At 39.8% G+C, this 26236-nt stretch overlaps 1 protein-coding gene across 1 annotated transcript; it reads left to right on the plus strand.

Moving 5' to 3' along the window:
• Nucleotides 1-1750: 1750 nt before the first annotated feature.
• Nucleotides 1751-15509, plus strand: fam210b (family with sequence similarity 210 member B). The gene is made up of 3 exons (XM_072683928.1): nucleotides 1751-2352; nucleotides 12287-12459; nucleotides 14614-15509. The coding sequence occupies exons 1-3, from the start codon at nucleotides 1873-1875 to the stop codon at nucleotides 14828-14830; spliced, it is 870 nt and encodes a 289-aa protein (XP_072540029.1). The 5' UTR covers nucleotides 1751-1872; the 3' UTR covers nucleotides 14831-15509.
• The last annotated feature ends 10727 nt before the right edge of the window (nucleotides 15510-26236 follow it).

Here is a 26236-nt window from a genome sequence, read left to right on the forward strand (position 1 = left end):
CTGGCATCCATCTGCTCCACCATCCACAAACCTGAGGGATTGTGTGCAAACAGCTGTAGGACAGCTGCAGCATCTTAGTTTACCACAATTCCCTGTGTCAATGAATCCAGGGATCTGCAACCTTTATATAAAGGGTAACATTAATTACCAAAAGCTAAACTAAAAGTTGGCCACACTCTGATACTATTCAACGTTCTCCGCACACCATTTATCCAAACAGAACTGATGGAAAATGGACAACTGGTCTCCCCTGCCACCTTCATCAGACCAGCTGCCCAACCACCAGACTGTTTGCCGGGTTCCCCTACTATGTGCAGCAAACCAGCAGGCCACCCTCCTGCCACTGCTATTTGCCTAAGTTTACATGGACTCAAACTATTTCCTATTATCATTACCACCATTAACAATGAGTACTTTCATTATTTTCCCACCTGTACAATGATTATATTAGTCACATTATATTATAATTATATCAGCAGAAGAAAGTGGCCAGTCACATTCACCACAAGAGATGATTGTGGGTCCTCTTTTCAATCTGCAACAGACTTCAGCTTCAGAGATTCACGGACTTCAACAGGCAAGCTGGCATCCTGGACTGCATTAATTCCATTAAGTCCAATCTTTGCATACTGGAGTCTCATTTGCAACCTGGCTGTGCAATTCTGTATAAAAACAGCTTAACAAATGTCACAACAATTTAAAAAATTGCGTTAAAATTTAGACTGGACATTCTGAAAGAGTAATAATATAAAAAAAACTGCACTGTAAGCAGTGAGCCAGCAGAGTGATCAGACCTGTACTGGCAGATAATGTATGTACTCATTTAATACTGGTAATGATAAACCGATTAGCTACATTACAATAACCTGTACATTCTCAGCAACATTAACTTCTCATATTTCATACCATCAGTTAAACTGTGGCTAAGGCACGAACAATTCGTGACCGAATAAATATAAAAATAAAGATGCACATCAAATGCAACTAAGGACTGAATCGTATCAACAACGAAAAAACATCGACGAGTTTCCTGCCGTGTGAATGTAGCCTGGACTCAATTGAAATCTCTCATCGCGCGTTTCTTGAAAGACGATGGCATAAAACGGCGACGAATGAATCTGTGCTCGTTTGCTTTTCCTAAGTACCCGGATGTGTCGTTTACTTGAATCTGAATTTGATTAACTGAATTTGAAACTCCACTGTGTATATTTTTCGTTAGAATTGTCCACAATAGATTACTATTTTACTTAAATAAAACTTACATTTAAAGTCGTATATATACATTCAAATTATGCAAAGCATGTTCAGACAGACCTAATTTAACATCAAACCTTCATATTCATATTCAAATTAAATTCAGATTTCTGATATTTAAATTTAAATATAATTGGCACAAAAAAAACCCGAAATCTATAAATATGTAACCAGACATTACTTTTTTGATTGTGGGGACCAAAAAAATAACATACAGTTGACATACGTTGACATGTGTTTTTAATTACATATTAGTTTTGGTAACAGGATTGGAAATGTACCCCTTTCCACTTTCCAAGTTGCCCGAGCATAGTTCGAACAGTTAAATAAGTTATTAGATTCAGTAGTGAACAAAGACAACAATAAGTTTAATTTTAAAGAGTTTATTTTACGATTCGGCTTGGAAGTTCTTCAACCGATTCGTTAAAAAGAACCTGTTCAAAAACCCGATTCCTTAATGAATCGGGCACCAGTGTCCTTAACGAAGACAAGGGTTCAATGTTTGGCATAGGGAATCCGTGATGCTTTGCTGGGCATGACTTGCAGTTTTTATTATTACCAGCGCTGAGCTATACAGGCGCTGGTTAGGCGCCATTGAAGAAAGGAAGCGAAGCGACAATGTTTCTTTGCCGAACAGCAAATTCTGTTGGATGGAAATATCGTTGTAACTTTGCGGGAACAGCGGAAGTAGGAATAAACCTACGACAGTACATTACATGGGCATTGCGTGACGAACTAGATAGAGTACGTTACACCCGAGACCATGATAAATGTTTTAAAAAAAGCTATACTTTATGCTGGCATAGTGAAACGCTAGAAAATGATTTCGTTAAACGCACAGAATTTGAATTTACTTCTGGAAAATTGACCCAGGCTCAGAGCGTCTCTGTGTTTACCTCGAAGTTGGTTTCAACCACAGTATCGGAATTCACCACTTTTCGTTTCCCACGAATGAGAACGAGTCGAAAGACAAGCGATGACGTTAGCCTAAATGTGCCTGGATATTTTTTCATGGATAAAGTTCCATCAGGAGCTTCATCCTCTAGTCAGAAGCAAGCTACTTGGACGAAGGACGAACCAACCATTGAAGTCAAAAAGGTAAAACGCTTTTTAAATAGACATTGTTTATTAACAAGCGAATAAACCAGCTTGTCGGCTCGTGTTTGTTCTTACACGGCGCATGTGTTTACATATTTTCTTCGGGGCTATTTAGCTGCGTAGTTATTTTGTCATTTAGTCCACAATATCTAACCGTTCTATATGGCTGCGTTACATGGTCCCAAAGATAAAGACAACGCCTTCTCTGTAATCTACAAATGCACACTTCTCTTAAAAAGTATTGAACCAGTGGTTGTGGTGAAAATGTTTACTAGATAACAGTGTCATTCTTTCAGCATGAACACCACAGTCACCCCTTAAATTTTACACGAGGCATCCCAGTTAGCAAAATCTGTCCGCATGTTTGACTTTGTTTTGCCTCCAGCCAGGTGAGACAATTACCTTTTAGCTGCTGTCATATACTGCCAATATAAGCAATTTCAACGCAAATCGACTTACTGAGCTGGCCGATATACTGTAAAACGACAACTAATGGATGTGGTCCAGATCTTGCCCATATAAAATAATTGTGTATATATCTTAGTAAAATAGTAAAATAACAAACACAGCACCACACTACCATCTAGCAACATCTTAGCAATCATTTGGGATCATATAGCAACAGGCTAACACCACAATAGCAACCACTTGGGAGACCAGAGTAACTGCCTGGGACCCACCTGGTAAAGAAATATAGCTATTACTGTGAGTAGTTAAACGAGTAAAAATGAGTGTTAATGATCTATTTCAATAACTTAAAATAGACAACTACTTTTTATATTGACTGCTCATATGCATTATGCATTACTTGTGTGGGAAGTAAATAGAGAAATCTATAAATGCAGAAATAATAGTAATAAAGTGTATAAATAAAAATATATATACATTTTTGAATGTGTGTAACTGTATTAATATATTTCAAGTATTTAAACAGTGTACACCAGCAATACAGGTTATGTTTAATAATTAGGTAGGATGTTAAATTACTTTGTAAAAAAAAAAAATATTTATATGTAATGGGCAGTTGCATATAACAGTATGAAATCCAAAATGCACATTACAATCATGTCGGTAATGCTCATCAGTTGTTCAAAATACACTACACTGAGTTTTGTATGGAATGTTGATGGTAAAGTAGTGGAAAATCTAAAACAAAGGGAAGTATTTTGCTGGCCTAGATAATAAAATAAGGAAAAATAGCTGTGAGATTCCATACAGCTACTCCTTATTCATCATTCTTGTCTTTCTTCCTCATTTCCAGTGTGAAAATGTTCTTTCGTACAGCAGCTGGTGAACATAAACAAAAAAAAGCCATTATTTGTTGCTACAATAGAATACTCATGGGCCCTGAATTAACAAGATATCACATGCTAATTTGATTTGAATGCTAATTTAATTGTATATTGTTTTTTGTTTTTTTGCAAAATATTTTACAAAGATAATGAAAGTAATGATGGTTAATAGTGGTAATAATGATAGTGGCAAATAATGAATGGGCAGATAGCAGTTGGATGGGAAACTTGTCTGATACGGGTCCAGAAGAGCCCAGCAGTCAGTCTTCCATGGGAGACCAAATTTTTAGAGAGTGTGTGTGTGTATGTATATATATACAGTCATGCCCGAAAGTATTCATACCCCTGGCAAAGTTTGACTTAAATTTACTTTTATTTAACCAGAAGTTATATTTTTGCCTTGAAATGACACAGGCATCTCTCAGGAGATAACACGATGATGTACAAGAGGCATCATTGTGGGAAAAAGTATTTCTCAGCTTTTATACACATTTGAACAAAAAGTGGCATGTCCAAAATTATTCATACCCTTTGAAAACTGTCACAGTATATGGGAAAATCCAAAGTTCTATACCATTCCAAATAGTCCAAGCTGTTTTAAAGCATCCTAATTACCCTGATTCATTGGGAACAGCTGTTTTAATCAACTCAACAGGAGAAAAACAGCAGCTCTCTGCAGTTGGTTTGTGGACAGTCATGGCTAAGACAAAGGAGCTCACTAAGGACCTGCGGCTGTGCATTGTGGCCGCTCACAAGTCAGGAAAGGGCTATAAAGCCATATCAAAATGTTTTCAAGTTCCAGTGGCTACAGTGCAAAGTATTATTAAAAAATACAAGAAGTTCCGCACTGTGGAAAATCTCAGAAGATGTGGTCGGAAGCCAAAAGTGACACCTGTGCTGGCCAGGAGAATAGTGAGAGAGGTGAAGAAAAATCCAAGGATCACCACCAAGGCCATCCTGGTGAATCTGGACTCTGCTGGTGGCGACATCTCAAGGCAGACAGTTCAACGGACACTGCACACTGCTGGGTTCCACGGACGCAGGCCAAGGAGGACACCACTTCTCCAGAAAAGGCACACAAAAGCCCTTTGACCTTTGCAAATGCTCATCTGGACAAAGAAGAAGACTTCTGGTGTTCTGTTTTATGGTCAGATGAAACAAAAATTGAATTGTTTGGCCACAATGATGTGTGCACCATTTGGCGTAAAAAAGGAGAAGCCTTCAACCCTAAGAACACCATCCCCACTGTCAAACATGGTGGTGGGAACCTAATGTTTTGGGGGTGTTTTTCAGCCAATGGACCAGGGAACTTGATCGCAGTAAATGGCACAATGAAAAAAGAGCAATACATCAAGATTCTCAACAACAACATCAGGCAGTCTGCAGAGAAACTTGGCCTTGGGAACCGGTGGACATTTCAGCACGACAACGACCCAAAACACACAGCCAAAGTGGTGAAGAAATGGTTAGCAGACAAAAACATTAATGTTTTGCAGTGGCCCAGCCAGAGTCCTGACTTGAATCCAATTGAGAATCTGTGGAGGGAGCTAAAGATCAGGGTGATGGCAAGGAGACCCTCGAACCTCAAAGAGTTGGAGCTCATCACTAAAGATGAATGGGCAAAAATACCAGTGGAGACATGCAAAAAGCTGGTCAGCAATTACAGGAAGCGTTTGATTGCTGTAATAGCCAATAAAGGCTTTTCTATTAATTATTGAGAAGGGTATGAATAATTTTGGACATGCCACTTTTTGTTCAAATGTGTATAAAAGCTGAGAAATATTTTTTCCCACAATGATGCCTCTTGTACATCATCGTGTTATCTCCTGGGAGATGCCTGTGTCATTTCCAGGCAAAAATATAACTTCTGGTTAAATAAAAGTAAATTTAAGTCAAACTTTGACAGGGGTATGAATACTTTCGGGCATGACTGTATATATATATATATATATATATATATATATATATATATATATATATATATATATATATATATATATACACACATACATACATACATACATACTTTTTCCAAAAATTATTTATATTTGCTAAATGGCAGAATAATATAAGGGGGGAATTGTAAGGCAATTGTTTTTTGTAACATTGCCCTTAAGCTGTATGACTTGGGTCAACTGTTTTGTATATCCTTCCACAAGCTTCTCACAATAGTTGGCAGGTATTTTGGCTTGTTCCTCCAAACAGAACTGGTGTAAATGAGCCAAGTTTGTAGGCGTCCTTGCTCGCACATGCCTTTTCAGCTTTGCCCATAAATTTTCAATAGGACAGAGATCAGGGCTTTGTGATGGCCACTCCAAAAACATTGATATTGTTATCCTTAAGCCACTTTGTAACCAGTTTGGCAGTGTGCTTCGGGTCATTGTCTATTTGGAAGACTTATTTGCGCCCAAGCTTTAACTTCCTGGCTGATGTCTTGAGATTTTGCTTCAGTATTTCCACATAATGTTCTTTCTTTATGATGCCATATATTTTGTGAAGTGCACCAGTCCCTCCTGCAGCAAACCCACAACATGAAGCTGCCACCCGTGTTTCACGGTTGAGATGGTGTTCTCAGGCTTGCAAGCTTCCTTCTTTTTCCTCCAAACGTAACAATGGTCATTATGACCAAACAGTTCAATTTTAGTTTCGTCAGACCAACAGACATATCTCTTGGTCTTTGTCCCAGTGTGCATTTGCAAACATTAATCAGGCTTTTATATGTTTATTTTGGACTAATGGCTTCTTTCTGGCAGAGTGGCCTTTCAGTCCATGTTGATACAGTACTTGAATCACTGTGGATAATGACACACTTTTATCAGCTTCAGCCAGCATCTTCACAAGGTCTTTTGCTTTTGTTCTTGGGTTGATATGGACTTTTTGGACCAAAGCACATTCATCTCTGGGACACAGAACCTGTCTCCTTCCTGAGCAGTATGATGGCCAGACTTGTGCAAGTCCACAGTTCTCTTCCTGATATCTTTTTTTTTTTTTTCTTGACTTTCCCATGCTGTTACAAAAAGAAGCAGTGTGTTTCAGGTGTACCTTAAAATACATCAACAGGTGTGTTTACTACTAATTACTCTCATTTAAGGCATAGTAATCTTGGTGTATTTAAACCTTTGACCTTGAAGAAAGTATTAAAAATTGCCAAAAAATCCTTCTCTCATTATTCTGGCATTTAGCAAATAGAAATAATTTTGGTAATCCTAATTGACCTAAAATGTGAAAAGTTCATTCTAAATTCATGTCAGACAGTGAGAAAGAAATGTATATGTGTCTTTTTATATGCCTCTCTCTCTTGCTCATATATATAATACACACACACACACAGCCTAACTAAAAGAAAGGTAACACAGCCGCAGGAGCACTCTGAAATACTGGCATTCATCTGCTTCACCGTCCATAAACCTGAGTGATTGCGGCGGGACGCCAGCTCCAATATCTCAGTTTATCACAACAAACCCCTTAATCTGCAACCTTTATTTAAAGGTAAACATTAATTACAAAATAAACTAGCTAAACTACACGAATGAGTTTTCAGCCTATATTTGAAAATTAAGACTGTGTATAAGCCCTGAATATTATCTGGAAGCTAATTCCAGAGTTTGGGAGCTTTATATGGAAAAGCCCCTACTGAAGCTTTCTAAATTTTGGGAACCTTTAAGAAGCCAGCACCCTGAGTAATTGTTATGGTTCCTAATAGGAAAGGAGATCTTTCAGGTACTTAGGTGCCGTGTAGGGCTTTTAATGGCAACAGTAGAATTTTATAATCAATATGACATGTAACTGGAAGCCAATGCAATGCTGATTTTCTAGTTTTTATAAGATAATGTCTGTAACTTTATTGACCCCAAAGAACATTGCAGTATACAATACAGGACCCTGGCTGCAGCATTTTGAACAATTTAAGGTTTACTAAGGTAACTGTTGGAACATCCTGACAATAGTTCAATAGACAATATGCAATAGTCTAGCCTTGAGGTAATAAAGGATTGTACTAATCTTTCTGCATCATGCAGGAATAATGCATTTATTATCTTGGCAATGTAGAAAAGCGGTCCTAGTAATATTAGCTATATGTTGGCCTTGAGCCTTGTGGAATTCCACATCTCACTTTTGTATACCTTTAAATATACATCCTTTATCTTTATGAGCTCATAAATGAACCATGATGAGGCTGTCCCTGTGATTCCAATCGTGTTCTTTAACCTTTCTAGGAGGATAGAGTGGTCTATTATATCAAAAGCTGCACTAAGCTTAGGTAGTACTAATGATTCACCGCAATGGCTAGAGGCAAGAAAAATATCTTAACTAAAGTTGTCTTGGTGCTATGATGGGGTCTGAATCCAGATTTGTTGTACATGTGGTTCTTATGCAGGAGCAGAGTTGTAAGTCCTGACCTAAATCCCATTGAGCATCTGGGCACAAATCTTGTAATATTTGTTAACAGTCTATGTATTTGTTACATGTCACACCTTGTTGTCGTACTTTGTTACATGGCTTTGCCAGGTGCTTGCTTAGCTGAGACTATTTTATAGGTGTTGATTGTTAGTGTTGCTAGGTGGATGCTAAGTTTTTTTCTACAAGCTGAATGTTTTGGTGTCATGGTAATGTTGTTGCAAACATTACTTCATGTTGCATTGACAGGTAGATGTTATGGAAACAGTTTGGTAGCTAAGCTGTTGCTAGGTTGTTGCTATAGAATAGGGATGTATGCTACAGAGTTGCTAAAAGGTTTTTCTAGGCAGTTGCTAATGTGTTGCTATAACCTAAAATCTGTTTAAATGTTTTAACTGTAATGGTACAAATGTTTAAATAATTGAATGTTGTTCAATAGCTGTTAATAGTTTAGGATGGTATACAGTGGAGATTAAAATTTGAGAACAACCCACAATTTCCTAAATGTCAAGGTCACTGTGTAGTCTTATTTAAAATTATACAAACAGGAGTAAAAAAGCAGTGGTGCAAATCTCCTTAATTATCTGACAAATTCTTTTTAACTTTTTAACCAGTTTACACTGATTTTGCAAAATGGTGAGATGTTCCAAGGTGACTGAAACCCTCCCCCAGCAGGTTTTTCAGATGAAGGCCGAAGGGATGACCATCAGCCACGTCGTTCCAAATCTGTGATTTATAGAATATTGTGTTTTTTCAACGTCGCAAAAAGACAAATGCAAGAGAGCACAGAATTATTCAGATAATCTCAATGGGCAATCTCTTTAACACTGTAGCTGACTGCTTGCCAGTTCAGCACTGAACAGGGTAAGAATCTGTCTCGCCATACAGTGTCTGGACATTTAGCATTTGGACCACTCTGCAGTGATCAAACCTCTCATTAGCAGAAGAAATCAATAGGCTAAACTAACCTGTGCTGTTTGTGGACAGAGGAGAAGTGGTCCAAAGTTTATTTTAGTGATGAAAGCAAGTTTAATTGATTTGGGTCAGATGGGAAACATTATATTCATCACTAAACTGGAGAACGACTGAACCCAAAGTGTGTAAAGATGTCAGTGAAAGGTGGAGGAGGAAGTGTCATGATTTGGGAAATGTTTTTGGCAGCAAGAGTTGTACAGCTACATGATGGAGTGAATGCAAATGTTTATCAGAACCTTTGTCGACAACATATGGTTCCTTCACTGCTTTTATCACCCAGTCACACCGCAGCACAGGCAAAGTTCCTTGAAACCGAAAACAGCCAGCCCAGATTCCTGATTTAAACCCAATAGAAAACAACAATATTATGGCCGAGAAACATATGATAGTCACTGAACTGTGGAAGTCACTCAAAGTAATGGCCTGTACACTTCCTACTAATTTTATTACTGTTGTGACCGTCAAAAACGTTGTTATCTTTCTCTGTGCTACAGTCATTGCTGTTTTTGGCAAAATAAAGTTTTTTGTTTGTGCCTTGGTTATTTTGTAAACAGTGTTCTAGTAGCATGGTAAAGACACAACAAAAATGACTACAAATATTGAGCAATAAAGGTTACATTATTTCTGAAATGTTTATTAATTGTTCTCTAATTTTGATCTCCAGTGTAGGTGTTTGTTGCCAAGGAGACGCTAAGCAGTTGGTAAGCAGTTGCTAGGTGGTTATCAAGGTGTGGCAATGCAGTTGCTATGGTGTTTCTAAGTTGTTACTGTGGTATCCCAGGTGGTTGCTATGGTGTTGGTAAAATATAAAAACATAATTTTATATATATACATACACTGCTCAAAAAAAAATTAAGGGAACACTCAAATAACACATCCTAGATCTGAATGAATGAAATATTCTCATTGAATACTTTGTTCTGTACAAAGTTAAATGTGCTGACAACAAAATCACACAGAAATCATCAATGGAAATCAAATTCAATTAACCAATGGAGGCCTGGATTTGGAGTCACACAAAATTAAAGTGGAAAAACACACTACAGGCTGATCCAACTTTGATGTAATGTCCTTAAAACAAGTCACAATGAGGCTTAGTATTGTGTGTGGCCTCCACGTGCCTGTATGATCTCCCTACAACACCTGGGCATGCTCCTGATGAGGTGGCGGATGGTCTCCTGAGAGATCTCCTCCCAGACCTGGACTAAAGCATCCGCCAACTCCTGGACAGTCTGTGGTGCAATGTGACGTTGGTGGATGGAGCGAGACATGATGTCCCAGATGTGCTCAATCGGATTCAGGTCTGGGAAACGGGAGGGTCAATCCATAGCTTCAATGCCTTCATCTTGTAGGAACTGCTGACACACTCCAGCCACATGAGGTCTAGCATTGTCCTGCATTAGGAGGAACCCAGGGCCAACCGCACCAGCAAATGGTCTCACAAGGGGTCTAAGGATCTCATCTCGGTACCTAATGGCAGTCAGGCTACCTCTGGCGAGCACATGGAGGGCTGTGTGGCCCTCCAAAGAAATGCCACCCCACACCCCATTACTGACCCACTGCCAAACTGGTCATGCTGAAGGATGTTGCAGGCAGCAGATCGCTCTCCATGGCATCTCCAGACTCTGTCACGTCTGTCACGTGCTCAGTGTGAACTTGCTTTCATCTGTGAAGAGCACAGGGCACCAGTGGCGAATTTGCCAATCCTGGTGTTCTCTAGCAAATATGCCAAGCGTCCTGCACGGTGTTGGGCTGTGAGCACAACCACCATCTGTGGACGTCGGCCCCTCATACCATCCTCATGGGGTCGGTTTCTAACCGTTTGTGCAGACACATGCACATTTGTGGCCTGCTGGAGGTAATTTTGCTCCTCCTTGCACAAAGTCGGAGGTAGCAGTCCTGCTGCTGGGTTGTTGCCCTCCTATGGCCTCCTCCACGTCTCCTGGTGTACTGGCCTGTCTCCTGGTAGCGCCTCCAGCCTCTGGATGCTACGCTGACAGCCACCGCAAACCTTGCCACAGCTCGCATTGATGCATATTGATGATGTGCCATCCTGGATCATCTGTGCATAAGATATCCCTCAGCAAAAATAATTAGAAGAATATTATCCTTCCTTCTTTAAACTTTATTAAGATTATTTTCAAATTTCAAATTTGTTTTTAATTATTACTTTATATTCAATTTGTTAAATATGTATAGCACCACCTGATTGCGTAAAAAGAACACACATATGAGAATGCTGTTTATCGACTAAATGCTGTTTATTCAACACCCCAGTCAGTCAGAATTGGCAGCTGCACATCCAGCACAAGAACTGTTAGCATTGGGACCCCCCAGGGCTGTTTGCTGAGTCCTCTGCTGTATACACACTCTTCACTAATGACTGCATGGCCTCCCAGAGCAACACCATTATCATTAAGTTTGCTACAGTCATCGCACTGATCACTGGTGGGGACGAGACTGCGTACAGAAGGGAGGTGGCTGATCTGGTGGACTGGTGTGGTGACAAAAATCTTTCCTTGAACACAGACAAGACTAAGGAAATGATTGTTGATCTGAGGAGGAGGCAGGAGCTACACATAGGTCAGACAAAGATGTAGATGTGTTCACATCAGTGACAATCTATCCTGGTAACACAACACGCACCACATCGTCCGGAAGTCCCAGCAGCAGTTGTATTTTCTGAGAAGGCTGAGGAAATTTGGCATGTCAGCCAAAATTCTCAGTAACTTCTACAGGAGTACAATCGAGAACGTTCTTACCAGATCCATCACGGTCTGGTACGGAAACTTCACCGTTCAGGTAAGGCTCTCCAGCGTGTGATCAAGACTGCACAGTCCATTTCCGAAGAAGCCTTCCCCTCACTGCAGGATATATACAGGACCAGGCAAATTAGGAGGGCCCACAGCATTATCAGGGACTGTACACACCCTCAACACAACACTTCACACACTGTAAACACCTCTTTGGTAAAATATATTGTATTTCTATGTCTCTACTATTGATGTGAACTATGTTTACCCACAGAATTATGTAAAGCATAATTTTTTTCTCAAGACCACCTTTTATTACAAGGTTTTCATGGACTTGTTGCCATTTAATAAGGAGCCTCTACATGCACACAAACAGTTCAGGTCAGAACTTAAACCTTGCATGTAATGCTTTTGTTTAATGAAAAGCCAACTTATTATTATTTTTTTTTTTTATCCTTCGTTTGTATGAGTAGTTAAAATGCCATTGTTCACTTTTAATTTTCTGCCTCTCATTAGGTCCAGCCTACTAAGATCTCACAAGGGGGGGGTGAAGATTCAGGGCCCGAAAAGAAGCAAACGAAAACAAAGCAATTGAAGATGATGTTTAAGGAATACGGGGCTGTTGGTGTGTCATTTCACATTGGAACATCCCTAATTTCCCTCGGAATTGCATACCTTGCTCTGTCTAGGTGAGATGATTATTTTCATGTGTACATGTCTTACGTGAATTATATATGGGGGGCCTGATGGTCGGACTGGTAGGTGGCAGCTGGTCTGACGCAGATAGAGGGGACCTCAGGGGGCAATCTTCCAGCAGGTCGGGCTGGGTGGCCATTTACTCAGAAAAGGTAAAAAGAGAGAGTTAGTTCTGGGAGGATTTTATTGAGCAGAGAATGTTAAGCAGTATCAGTGTTTCGGATAACTCCGGCAGGTCTGACTATAACAGCCTAATTAAAAGGAGAGAGCCAGAAGGTAACACGGACACGGGAGCACCCTGAAACGCTAGCGTCCATCTGCTCCACCGTCCACAAACCTGAGTGATCGTGTGTAAGCAGCGAGACGACAGCTCCAGCATCTCAGTGTACTACAATTCCCTGTGTCCTGCAACCTGCAACCTTTATCTTAGGGGAAACATTAATTACCAAAAGCTAAACTAAACAGATGAGTTTTCAGCTTAGATTTAAAAATTGAGACTGCGTCTGGGTCCCGAACATTATCTAGAAGGTTATTCCAGAGTTGGGGGCTTTATATGAAAAGGCTCTTCCCCCTGCTGAGGTTTTCTGAATTTTGGGAACGAGTAAGAAGCCAGCACCCTTAGATCTAAGAAATCTTGATTGTTCGTAATATGTAATAAGATCCCGCAGGTACTTAGGAGCGAGGCCATGTAGGGCTTTATATGTTAATAGAAGAATTTTGTATTTAATACGGAATTTAACTGGAAGCCAATGAAGTGCTGATAGAACTGGACTGATATGGTCAAATTTTCTAGTTTTAGTAAGGACCCTGGCTGCAGCATTTTGAACCAGCTGAAGTTTATTGAGGTTCCTGCTGGAACAACCTGACAAACATGCATTACAGTAATCTAGACTTGAGGTAATAAAAGCGGGTACTAGCTTTTCTGCATTCTGTAGAGATAAGGAGTTTCTTAGTTTGGCAATGTTCCTAAGCTGCATAAAGGCTGTCCTACTAATATTAGCTATATGTTGCTCAAATGATAAATCTGAGTCGAATGTGTTTAGCTGCTAGACCTGGAATAATGGAAGCATCAGCCAAGTCTAACATTAAGTCGGATAATTTATTTCTAGTGTCTTTTGGACCTAAAAGGAGAACCTTGGTTTTATCACTGTTAAGAAGAAGGAAGTTATGTGTCATCAAGAGTTTTATATCCTTTACACAGTCCTCCATTTTCTGTAATCTAAATTTATCGTCAGGTTTGGCTGATATAAAGAGCTGTGTGTCATCCGCATAAAAATGGAAATTAACGGCATGTCTGCTTATAACTGAACCCAGTGATAACATGTATAATGTAAATAATAGTGGTCCTAAAATTGAGCCTTGTGGAACTCCATATCTTACTTCTGTGTAATTTGAAGATAATCTTTTATCTTTACCAACTGATACGGTTCCATTAGATAGATTGAACCACGATAGGGCTGTTCCTGTGATTCCAACCATTTTCTCTAATCTTTCTAGTAATAAAGTATGATCTATTGTATCAAAGGCTGCACTAAGGTCTAGTAGGGCTAATAAAGATACATCTGGACAATTGGTCCTTATTTTAAACCAAGTTGGACATATAGATCTCTGAGACATTCAGAAAGAAGGTTGTGGAAGCATATGAGTCTGAGAAGAATTAAAAAAGAAAGAAAACCATTCCAATGTCTGGAAATAAATTCACAAGTAAAGAACCTTGCCAGCATACACACAATGCAAGATGTTAAAGCCACTCCTCTTATTAGACCATTGCATATACCTGTTAGAGCAAGCACACATTTTCTCTCTACCACTCTTTTGCCTGCACACATAATTACATGCATGCATTCCTTCCTCTTTTTGTAATGTTGGTGCCCCTGCTGTTTTGCAAATAATTAGGGGAAAGAATGGTTCTGTACATATGTAAAACTGAAAATCTGTGTGTTTCACAAACAAATTACAATGCTTCATGTTTCCCCTGCTACCAGGAATATGTTTTATTTTTCAATGGAAAAATGTTTAGGGTAAAATAATTATTTATGAAAGGGAATTTGTTTGGTATTCCAATATGTGATATTGTTGACTTTGTGTGTTGTACTATTGTTTTTTTTATATATTTAACCCTAATTCATGTTTATTCCTCTCTTCAGTGGGATCAATATGGCTGCTGTCCTGTGTAAGATGGGGTTCAGTGAATCTGTTGTTCAGTCAAAGCTGGCTGCTGGCACTAGCACATTTCTGTTGGCATATGCTGTTCACAAGTTGTTTGCCCCACTTCGGATTAGTGTCACTCTTGTATCTGTACCACTAATAGTACGATACCTTCGGAGGACTGGACTCTTCAAACCTCCACCATCTAATTTGTGAATATCTAATGATGTATGTTTCAAGGGAAGCCTTTTTTCTGTTCTATGTAAATATAAATTTAAGGAACAATGGTGTGTTGTTGCATAATTTATCAAGTTTTCAATAAATTTTGAATAATAATACAGGTTTGTAATTTGACTGGGCAAAGACATTCATTATCTTAAACATATAGTTGGAAGAGTTTTTATTTAGTAGCATGCTTCTATAAACAATTTAAATAAGATAATTAATTTTTATTTATGAAAATGTGATGAATCTTGGACTATTTGGGCTTGGGTTCATTTTCTCTCAGAACATGTTTTCAGAACAATTTTAATATGTATGTTTGAATAGTTTTGTACTGTTTTAAACTTAAACTGAAACTGATTTTTTTTTTTTAATGGAGAGAAGTTGATGTGGAGAGAAGTAAATGTGGGTATCCACTACAGTGACAATTAAAACTACAATTGCAAACTTTAATTTACAGTATATTTTAGTAAACCTTCATTAGTTTCTGTAGTATATGAATGAAGTACCTGAAAATAAATGTATGTCCTACACTGCTGTTGTACCTTGTAATATTAACAGACTATACAGTGGGAAAATTTCAATTAACTTAGCCCTCTGGCTTTACAAATGTGTGCTCTGGAATAATTCAGACAATAATGTTGTTATTATTAAAAATAATATTATATAAAAACCAAGTGTTGTGTTTGTGATGTACCAAATGGGCAGGTCTGGCAGCTTAAAATTTTCTTGAGACCTGCCAACCAGAAGCTAAAACAAGCCCAATCGCGTTAGTCATAAGTATTATTTTAGGATCATGTATGTACCTTTTTCCGAATGGTAAGGACATTGCGTTAAGCTGGCCATTAGATGGTCATGCGGTCAAGTCAATTTTGTGCCTCTCTTCTCTTTCTTGCACTAGCTATTCAGCACCACAATTCTCTCTTCATTAGTTTAAGCCAAATGACCCAATACTCACTTTAGTTGTTGAGATGATTTTTTTTTATTAACTTATGTTTTTTGTCAACTGTAACCACATAAAAGTGAATGTAGCTTGTCTTTAAAGAAAAATGGTAAAAAAAAAAAAACAGATTACCTTACCAAGACTTATGGTGCTTATGGTGACTGTGTCAAGCCTTATGCATTAATTGTGATAAAATGGAAAATGTTTTTAGAGGCATTTACTTTTACTTCATTGTATCTCTAATGGGAATTTGTTCTGGAAATTACATTTAAACATCACAGGCATTAAAAATATATAAATAAATAACAATGCCAGCCATTCTGTGCTATGATTAAATTTAGAGGTTGTGTTTATGGGAATGTTTTACCATTATTCAAGAAGCGCATATGTGAGTTGGGAGCATGGAATTTACCAAAATCTAAAGCATTAAGAATTCCTTTCACTGGAACTAAGGGGCTGAAACCAACTCCTGAAAACAACCCCACATCATAATCCCACCTTCACCAAATATTACTTTTGGCACAATGCAGTCAGACAAGTACTGTTCTACTTGTTCCACTCAACTCTGTCTCATCCATCGGATTGCCAGAAGGAGAAGCGTGATTCGTCACTCTAGAGAACACGTGTCCACTGCACTAGAGTCCAGTGGCGGCATGCTTTACACCACTGCATCCAATGCAGCTGCTCGGCCATGGAAACCCTTTCCATGAAGCTCTCTATGCACTGTTCTGGAGGTAATCTGAAGGCCACATGATGTTTGGAGGGCTGTAGCGATTGCCTCTGTAGAAAGTTAGCGACCACTTTGCGCCTCAGCATTCGCTGACACTGCTCTGCCATTTTACCTGGCCTACCACTTTCTGTCATTCCCAATCATTTGTGACAGTTGACTGTGGAATATTTAGTTGCAAGGAAATTTCACTGGATTTGTTGCACAGGTGGCATCCTATCACGGTACTACGCTGGAATTCACTGAGCTCCTGAGAGTGACCCATTCTTTCACAAATGTTTATAGAAGCAGTCTGCATGCCTAGGGGCTTGGTTTTATACACCTGTGGCCATGGAATTGATCGGAACACCTGAAGTTAATGATTTGGATATGTGAGTGAATCCTTTTGGCGATATAGTGTATATTAATTTGATTTTTTTGCTTAACTACTCCTATAGGGAACAATGGACATTATTACATGAAAGCTTACTTTATTTTCCTTTTTGGTGGCTTCAAAGACTCATTCTCAGCTTTTGACTGAATATCTATCTGTTGCTCTGCAAGTGGAAGTTTTCTTCGTGCTTCAACGTAATTATCGGTCAATAATGGCAAAACATTTATGATTATTAATGAATATATTACTTTACTATGCTACCTCACTATGACTATGCTCACTTTATCAAATAATGTGTATTTATACATACTTGCTTACACTTTTATGTTGTATGGAGTTCAGTTCTCACATGGCTGCTCTTGAGACTTGTTTGCACTCTGGACACCTTCACTCTTATATGAAGGCCACAGACAAACACCGTCCTTCACCCAGATGGCAGAGACAACTTCTATTTCATATGTATCCACAAGGCTCACTATGTGGTACATATTTTTTGTTCTAACATGCAAATAGGGGATAAACATACCTCCTGTTCAGTTACTACAAATGCAGTAGAGGGAAAACAACAAACCTACCCTGAACCTCAAGTTGCATTCTAAAATATTTGATCATATGCACATCTTTCTCAAGCCTTGCATATTTGAGATCTGAGGACAAATGTGAAACTCAGAAGAATCAACAAGGTAATCAAAAAAACATCTCCTTTCTGGTGTATTTCTTATAATGTGCAGTTTGCCTTGATGTTTTTTTACTAAAACAACTGCATTATTTAGCCTAATGCAGTTATCTCCTTCCGACATCATGACAACCACACCATCAGAAACTAGTAGTCTTGTGTCAAGAAAACCACTTATTCACAATATCCATATCAGTTAAATATAGAATATGCAATAAATAGAATGTTTAATATAGACGTTTTAATAGAACTACAACATTAAGAACCCTTAAAGAACTGTCTCTTTTAAGAGTGATATCATTTTAAAGTATTTAACAGCAAATTGCATTTGAAATCATTTCCACTGAAATGAGGGAACATTTCAGTGAAAATAAAAAAATGTATTAAGTTGAGGCAACAGAATATTAAACTGACAGAACAAATCATTTTTGCTGCCTTCATATTTTAGGGGCTTGGTATAACCCAAAGAATTTAAAAGTTCATTTAATAGTAACTAGCTAAAAACACACACTAAACTATGGCTAAATTAGCTTTTGGGTGATATGCTGTGGCTGGGGATGAGGCTGAAGCTTCAGTTTGAATTCTCTGTTCCACCTTAAATGTTGTGACAGTTACAGTCTGGTGCCCCAGCCACACTATTGAAGGCGGAACTGAGAATTCGAATAAGAACATCAACTTTGTTGGCTGGGGGTCTGTTAAATTAATAATTAAACATTTTACAGTTATGTCGTGTGGTTGATAAGATAAGATAATCCTTTATTAGTCCCACAGTGGGGGAATTCACAGTGTCAGACATTCAGATGCTAAATGTAGATAAATTACCAACATATACACAATATAAATAATAGAAGTCAAAAACAGATAATTGCAAATTGACCCTTAATTGCACGGGGGTATCGCACATTGTATTGTTACAATGATTGCTTGAACAAGTTTCTTCAGTCGCTTCTTCGCTTCTTGTCTGCCGTCGAGATGCTACTGCCCCAGCAGACCACAGCATGTGAAATAGCAGATGCCACCACTGTGTCGAAGAAAGTGCTCAGTAGTTTTTTTAGTAGTACAAAAATCTACCAGAAATAAAACATGTATTATAGCCTATATGACGGTCAGTCTGAAACAGTGGAAATTAAAACCTCCTCTGTTATTAAACATAATATTGTCAGCCCAGCGGCGCCGCGACTGTTGGTTTCTTTGAGTTCTAGCCTTCCTCCCTTTGTTTGATTTGCCCATTCTCACTTTGCTCCCGGGCTACGTTCCAGCCTCAGGTAGTCTTCCCAGGTTTAGCCCCTATTCTGTTGTCACCTGTTTGTTTTCTGTTTCCGGTTTTTGGAAACTTATGGAATCACACCACCAAGTTCTTGAACAGTACCCTAACGTATTCATGGCATGAGATTCAGACATTATTACTGTAGGAACTTGAAGTAATAGGATAGCAAACATATGCAAAGTGTCAGTTCGGTATTGGGCAGACCAGAATTTGAAGCCCCAGAAATTGAAAAGGAAATGAAATGATCAAATCACACCTCTACATTTCTAAAGAGCACTTTTTACGTGTTCATGTTATGAGTTTCAGCCATTTTTACCTTAAGAATCTGGTGTAATGGGATAGCAAACTTGTTCTTCATGTAAAGTGCTTATTCTTGTACTCCTGTTAAACTCCTGTACTGTTTAACAATGGATAAAAACACTTTTTGTTTTTGCATTTTCTGTTTTCATGTGGTCATTTGCAGCTTGTTGTCTGTACTTTAACATTTTAACTTTATTCCACCTAAGTTTGCACCTTTCATTTGGTCAGCACTGTACAAGTGAGGGCATATAGGTAATGTTGCTATGGCAACCAGATTGGTAACAAGCCTTTGTGTGAGGTCAAGGAGCTCTTACCTCCTGTCTTTCACGCGGGACCACCAAACTGCATTACATTTGTTTTTTTGTTTTATGTAACCATAATTAAAGCTCTGTGTTTGGTCAGACTGTTCACAAACACGTAACCCTGTCTAATATGGTATAGAAAAAGCAGCTTGTGTTCCTATTGTACGACACCCTCTAACAAATTGTGCATTATGTCAACAGCATAGCTGTCAGAGCTATGGAAATTGTGTAAAGAATTGAAAACACAATACCTTTTAACACCAAATACTGAAAGTAGAGAAGGATTTTCATTTAGTACCTTACAATGTTCAGTGTGAAGTTTTTTTGAACGGAAACTTAGACCAGGAGGATCCTCAGTAAATACAGATTGTACTTCTTCCTTACTAGTCAAACAAAACCTACAGAAATGTGTCCCACTGAAGGATTCCACAAAACCATACCATTTAAAGCAAGGTTATCTCCTGTTGCTTGAATTACTGAGCCAAACAAAGTTTTTTTTTTTTAAAAAAAGGAAGATGTATTCCTTTTGTTTCCAAAATGTTTAGATCATCAATAAGAGGCTCCAATCTTTCAGCAAAACTATACCTATTCAGAACGTTAGTGTAAAAAAGAGTTGCAAGATGTACATTCATTAGCACAGAGTTACATTTAGAGTGGGGCAAAAAAGTATTTAGTCAACCACTGATTGTGCAAGTTATCCTACTTAGAAAGATGAGAGAGGTCTGTAAAAATGAGGAAAAAAAATCCAGGAAATCACATTGTAGGATTTTTAAAGAATGTATTTGTAAATTATGGTGGAAAATATGTATTTGGTCACCCACAAACAAGCAGGATTTCTGGCTCTCACAGACCTGTAACTGTAACCTAAGAAGCTCTTCTGTCCTCCACTTGTTACCTGTATTAATGGCACCTGTTTGACACATTATCTGTATAAAAGACACCTGTCCACAGCCTCAAACAGTCAGACTTCAAACTTAACCATGGACAAGACCAAAGAGCTGGTAAAGAACACTGCAGAAGAGTGAATCTAGAATAGGCAAGCAGGTTAGTGTGAAAAAATCAACTGTGGGAGCCATTGTAAGAAAATGGAAGACATATAAGACCATTGATAATCTCCCTCGATCTGGGGCCCCATGCAAGATCTCATCCCGTAGGGTCAAAATGATCATGAGAACAGTGAACAAAATTCCCAGAACTACACGGAGGGACCTGATGAATGACCTGCAGAGAGCTGTGACCAAAGTAACAAAGGCTACAATCAGTAACACACTAAGCCGAGAGAGACTCAAATCCTGCAGTGCCAGGCGTGTCCCCCTGCTTAAAGCCAGTACATGTCCAGGCCTGTTTGAAGTTTGCCAGAGAGCATATGGATGATCCAGAAGAGAATTCGGAGATCATCATGTGGTCAGATGATAGAAATATAGAAATATTTGGTAAAAACTCGTCGTGTTTGGAGGAAGAAGAATGCTGAGTTGCATCCCAAGATCACCATACCTACTGTGAAGCATGGGGGTGTAAACATCATGCTTTGGGGCTGTTCTGCAAAGGGGACAGGACGACCGATCCGTGTTAAGGGAAGAATGAATGGGGCCATGTAACGTGAGATTTTAAGCCAAAACCTCCTGCCATCAGTGAGAGCATTGAAGATGGAACGTGGCTGGGTCTTCCAGCATGACAATGATCCCAAACACCCCTTGGGCAACGAAGGAGTGGCTCTGTAAAAAAGCAATTCAAGGTCCTGGAGTGGCCTAGCCAGTACACTGACCTCAACCCCACCGAAAATTTGTGGAGAGAGATGAAAGTCTGTGTTGCCCAGCGACAGCCCCAAAACATCACTGCTCTAGAGGAGATCTGCATGGAGTAATGGGCCAAAATACCAGCTACAGTGTGTGCAAACCTGGTGAAGGCTTACAGGAAACGTTTGACCTCTGTCATTGCCAACAAAGGTTATGGTTTGAGTTGAAACTTGAAAGTTTGAGTTGAACTTTTGTTATTGACCAAATACTTATTTTCCACCATAATTTACAATTCTTAAAAAATACTATAATGTGATTTACTGGATTTTTTTCTCATTTTGCCTTTCATAGTTGAAGTGTACCTATGATGAAAATTACAGACCTCTCTCATCTTTCTAAGAAGGAGAACTTGCACAATCAGTGGCTGACTAAATACTTTTTTGCCCCACTGTAGGTGGAAGCTTTAAAATAGACATCACTAATTTTGTGTACACCCTTCTCGAAACCTAAAGGGTTGGCTGTTTCAAAATCATAATAAAGCAAAAGCTGTAGAGCATGCCTTTCTTGTGAGAATATGGAATGATTTTGGAAATATGAGCCATTATTAATGTCTTTAATTAATGTGTTTTTGAAAATAGTTTTGAAAGTACCAAGAATGGGCACATACATATACTTGTCTGTAACAGGGAACTGGCTAACTAGCTAATAATTGTTTGGACAGTGTTTTCAGAGAGACCTGCTGCTTGTAAATGTGCAACAATTGAACGACACATCGATGACAGCTGAGACATATCAGAGCTCTCTGAAGTAAAACACTTCCAAAGTGGCAACAGAAGTTGAACATCAAAATTGCACCACATCTTCAATTTGAGTAGTGACATCCTGGCTAGTATCCACATGGGGAACTGTGGCGTGCATATATGTACATTGTTGAGGTGCTTTCTGAAGCCATTGTAAGTATAAAAAGATAAAGAACATCCTCGCTCTCCATATTTCAAACATAAACTTCTGCCAGGATATACAGTGAGGAAAATAAATATTTGAACACCCTGCGACTTTGCAAGTTTTCTCACTTGGAAATCATGGAGGGGTCTGAATTTTTTGTCTTAGGTGCATGTTCACTGAGAGACATAATCTAAAAAAAAATAATCCGGAAATCACAATGTATGTTTTTTTAAAAATTACTTGTGTGTTACTGCTGCAAATAAGTATTTGAACACCTGTGAAAATTATTGTTAATATTTGGTACAGTCGCCTTTGTTTGCAATTACAGAGGTCAAACGTTTCCTGTAGTTTTTCACCAGGTTTGCACACACTGCAGCAGGGATTTTGGCCCATTCCTCCACACAGATCTTCTCCAGATCAGCCAGGTTTCTGGGCTGTCGCTGAGAAACACAGAGTTTGAGCTCCCTCCAAAGATTTTCTACAGGATTTAGGTCTGGAGACGGGGTAGGCCACTCCAGAACCTTGATATGCTTCTTACGGAGCCACTCCATGGTTATCCTGGCTGTGTGCTTTGGGTCATTGTCATGTTTAAAGACCCAGCCACGACCCATCTTCAGTGCTCTAACTGAGGGAAGGAGGTTGTTCCCCAAAATCTTGCAATACATGGCCCCGGTCATCCTCTCCTTAATACAGTGCAGTTGTCCTGTCCCATATGCAGAAAAACACCCCCAAAGCATGATGCTTCCACCCCCATGTTTCACAGTAGGGATGGTGTTTTTGGGATGGTACTCATCATTCTTCGTCCTCCAAACACAACGAGTGGAATTAAGACCAAAAAGTTCTATTTTGGTCTCATCTGACCACAGAACTTTCTTCCATGACTCCTCTGGATCATCCAAATGGTCATGGGCAAACTTAAGACGGGCCTGGACGTGTGCTGATTTAAGCAGGGGAACCTTCCATGCCATGCATGACTTTAAACTATGACGTCTTAGTGTACTTACCCACAGTAACCTTGGAAACAGTGGTGCCAGCTCTCTTCAGTTCATTGACCATCTCATCCCGTGTAGTTCTGGGCTGATTCCTCACCTTTCTTAGGATCATTATTACGCCACGAGGTGAGATCTTGCATGGAGCCCCAGTCCGAGGGAGATTGATAGTCATGTTTAGCTTCTTCCATTTTTTAATAATTGCTCCAACAGTTGATCTTTTTTCACCAAGCTGCTTGGCAATTGCCCGTAGCCCTTTCCAGCCTTGTGGAGGTCTACAATTTTGTCTCTGGTGTCTTTGGACAGCTCTTTGGTTTTAGCCATGTTAGTAGTTGGAGTCTTACTGATTGGAGTGGAGGCGGACTAACAGGTCTTTGAGGGCCAGAATTTTTGCTGATTGGCAGGTGTTCAAATACTTATTTGCAGCAGTAACACAAAAATAAATTATTAAATGATTTCCGTTAGATTATGTCTCTCACAGTGGACATGCACCTAAGATGACAATTTCAGACCCATCCATGATTTCTAAGTGGGAGAACTTGCAAAGTTGCAGGGTGTTCAAATACTTTTTTTCCTCACTGTAAGCCATGGTGAAATTTTAAATGCTGACAAAGAAGCAAACAACTTTTGTGGTGCACTTTACAAACAAAACATGTTAACATTATTTATCAAAAAACTCTTAGTTCAGGCCTTGTGCTGCAGCAGTCTTGCTCTACATTTCTTAACACGGGGGCTCTCCTTTGCATTTCCAACATCAATGTTATACACTGCGGTTTGCACAAATGTATAGAGCTTCATCATAGGAGAGCCTGAAAACAAACTGAGCTTTAAATAGCTCATCAAAAGCAGCCATTGATGTCTGAGCCTTATGGTCAATGATGATAAGGAACTTAAAGATTCTGTTCTTTTGCTCACCAATGCAGAGGAGGAAGGGCTGTCTCATTTCAGCTTTCCCAAGGAAGGTAGTAGGATTGCCCCCTTCCTATAGGTTAGAAATGGAGGACATGTTACAAGTCAGTGCAAGAAGACATTTTCAGATAGTGATGACACAAACATTTTCTCCTTGAGGATTATTTCTGATGGTACCATTACATGATTAGACCACCATATTGCAAAATAAATGGCATTAGAAAATAAACTAAATTAAATAACATTTCCTGTTCAACCTCTAAAGCAGTGGTTTTCAATTCTGGTTTGTTGGGCCACCCTGCACATTTTAGAGATTCCTTTGCTCCCAACACACCTGATGCAACTAAAGAGCTAACCCTTACGGACGAGGGAAATTCCAAAGACGATGGGATATACGTAAAGATGACAAACCTGACATCCTCCGGGCGTGATGATGATGATGAAACTGCGGTGAGCGACGGATCTGAGGATGTAGAAATTGTGGATGGTAAAAAAACGGAGGTTCTTGATAATGATGAGGTGGAGGATGAGTAGATTGGTCAACATGAAGAAGAAAAAGTTTCTAAAACGTGTCTGGAGAGTGAAATGGGGGAACCAAGAAATGATAAAATGACAGAAATGTCAAAGCTTTTGGAAACGATCTGCGCACGAGCTCTCAAGGATGTGATCAGAGAATGGAATGAGCAACAGTGTAAGGAAGGTGGAAGGTGGCCCAGTGGAAGGTGTGGCGGTTCGTTTCCTAGATGTGTTAAAACAAAAGTGGTTCAGCGTTCTGGACGAATGCGAGACCATCCTTCGCAAAACCATGCTTCTGGAGTTTGGAGTTACCGACCAGCTGGATGGATTTGTAATAAGCATCCTGAAAAAGTTTTACGAGCTGCGAGATGATTTGACGCCTGAAGAATCTTTGTCTTTCCAAAAATCCCTTTGAGGCGTTGATTTGTTATTTTCACACTGAGGAGCTTAGTGATCAGTGTGGAGAGGCTGTTGCATCCCTGTATAGAATTCTAATAAAAGCCTGATATTGGTGAAAAATAAAAAATGCTGCTGCTACTGTTACCGCTTTGTTTTTCTGCACGCTGTCATTTCGTTTATTAAATTAGTAAATGGTGTACTCCCCCGACCTGCTCACGCACGTTCGCCATGTTTGCCTGGTCCTGGCAAAACTCAGGTCCCACCTGCTTTATGCTAAATTAGAGAAATGTGTGTTTTTATGTCTCCAAAATCCCTTTCTTGGGATATATCATTAGTGAGCAGGGGGTTCAGATGGACCAGGCCAAGGTTTAAGTGGTCCTAGATTGGCTGTCACCTGGCTCTGTAAAGGAGGTCCAGCGCTTCTTAGAGACCGCACCTGCACCAATCCTACTGTCGAGTGTAACCGCCGCGGCGAATCAGTGGGACCTGGACGCGGAGATAGTCGAGCCCCTCATGCTTACACCGTGCCCCCCAAGTGCCCCATGGACAGGGTCTACGTGCCGGAGGTACTTCAGGAGAAGCTCATTGGCCGGGCGTACGCTTCCCCAGCTTCAGGTCACCCAGGTGAGATGCGTTCGTACCATCTGCTCTCACCCAAGTATTGGTGGGAGGGGATGAGAGCAGATATTCGGTAGCGTCATGCAGCGAATGCGCACAGTCTAAGATCCCCAGGACACTCCCTTCGGGGAAGCTCATGCCACTACCCGTCCCTGAACGCCCGTGGTCTCACCGGGCTATAGATTTTGTCACAGACCTGCCCAAGTCAGAGGGGAACACGGTGGTGATGACCGTGGTGGATCAGTTTTCTAAGGGGGTTAAATTTATACCATACCATAGCTCAGGCCTTGTTAGACCATGTCCTCCGGAATTTCGGGATTCCGATATCAGACCGGGGGGCTCAATTCGCGTTAAGCGTTTGGGGGGCCTTTAGCGCTTCTGTGAGCACCTGGGGGTGAGCATGAGTCTCTCTTCTGGGTACTACTCACAATCCAACGGCCAGTGCGAGCGTACTTACCAGGAGCTGGGGAAGTTTTTGCGGCTCTACTGCCACGATCACCCCAGCGACTGGTCTCAGTATCTGGTCTGGGCCGAAATGGCCCAGAACTCACTGAGGTGCGCGGCCACTGGCCTGACCCCATATCAGTGTTTTCTGGGTTATCAGCCCCCATTGGCCCCCTGGACAGCCACGGAGACCCGAGTTCCAACAGTGAAATAGGAAATAAGGGGACCCGGAGGCCGCGTCTGGGTGTCCACTAAG

This window comes from Salminus brasiliensis, chromosome 7, assembly GCF_030463535.1.
Source record: "Salminus brasiliensis chromosome 7, fSalBra1.hap2, whole genome shotgun sequence".
In the NCBI taxonomy this organism is placed as follows: Eukaryota; Metazoa; Chordata; class Actinopteri; order Characiformes; family Bryconidae; genus Salminus; species Salminus brasiliensis.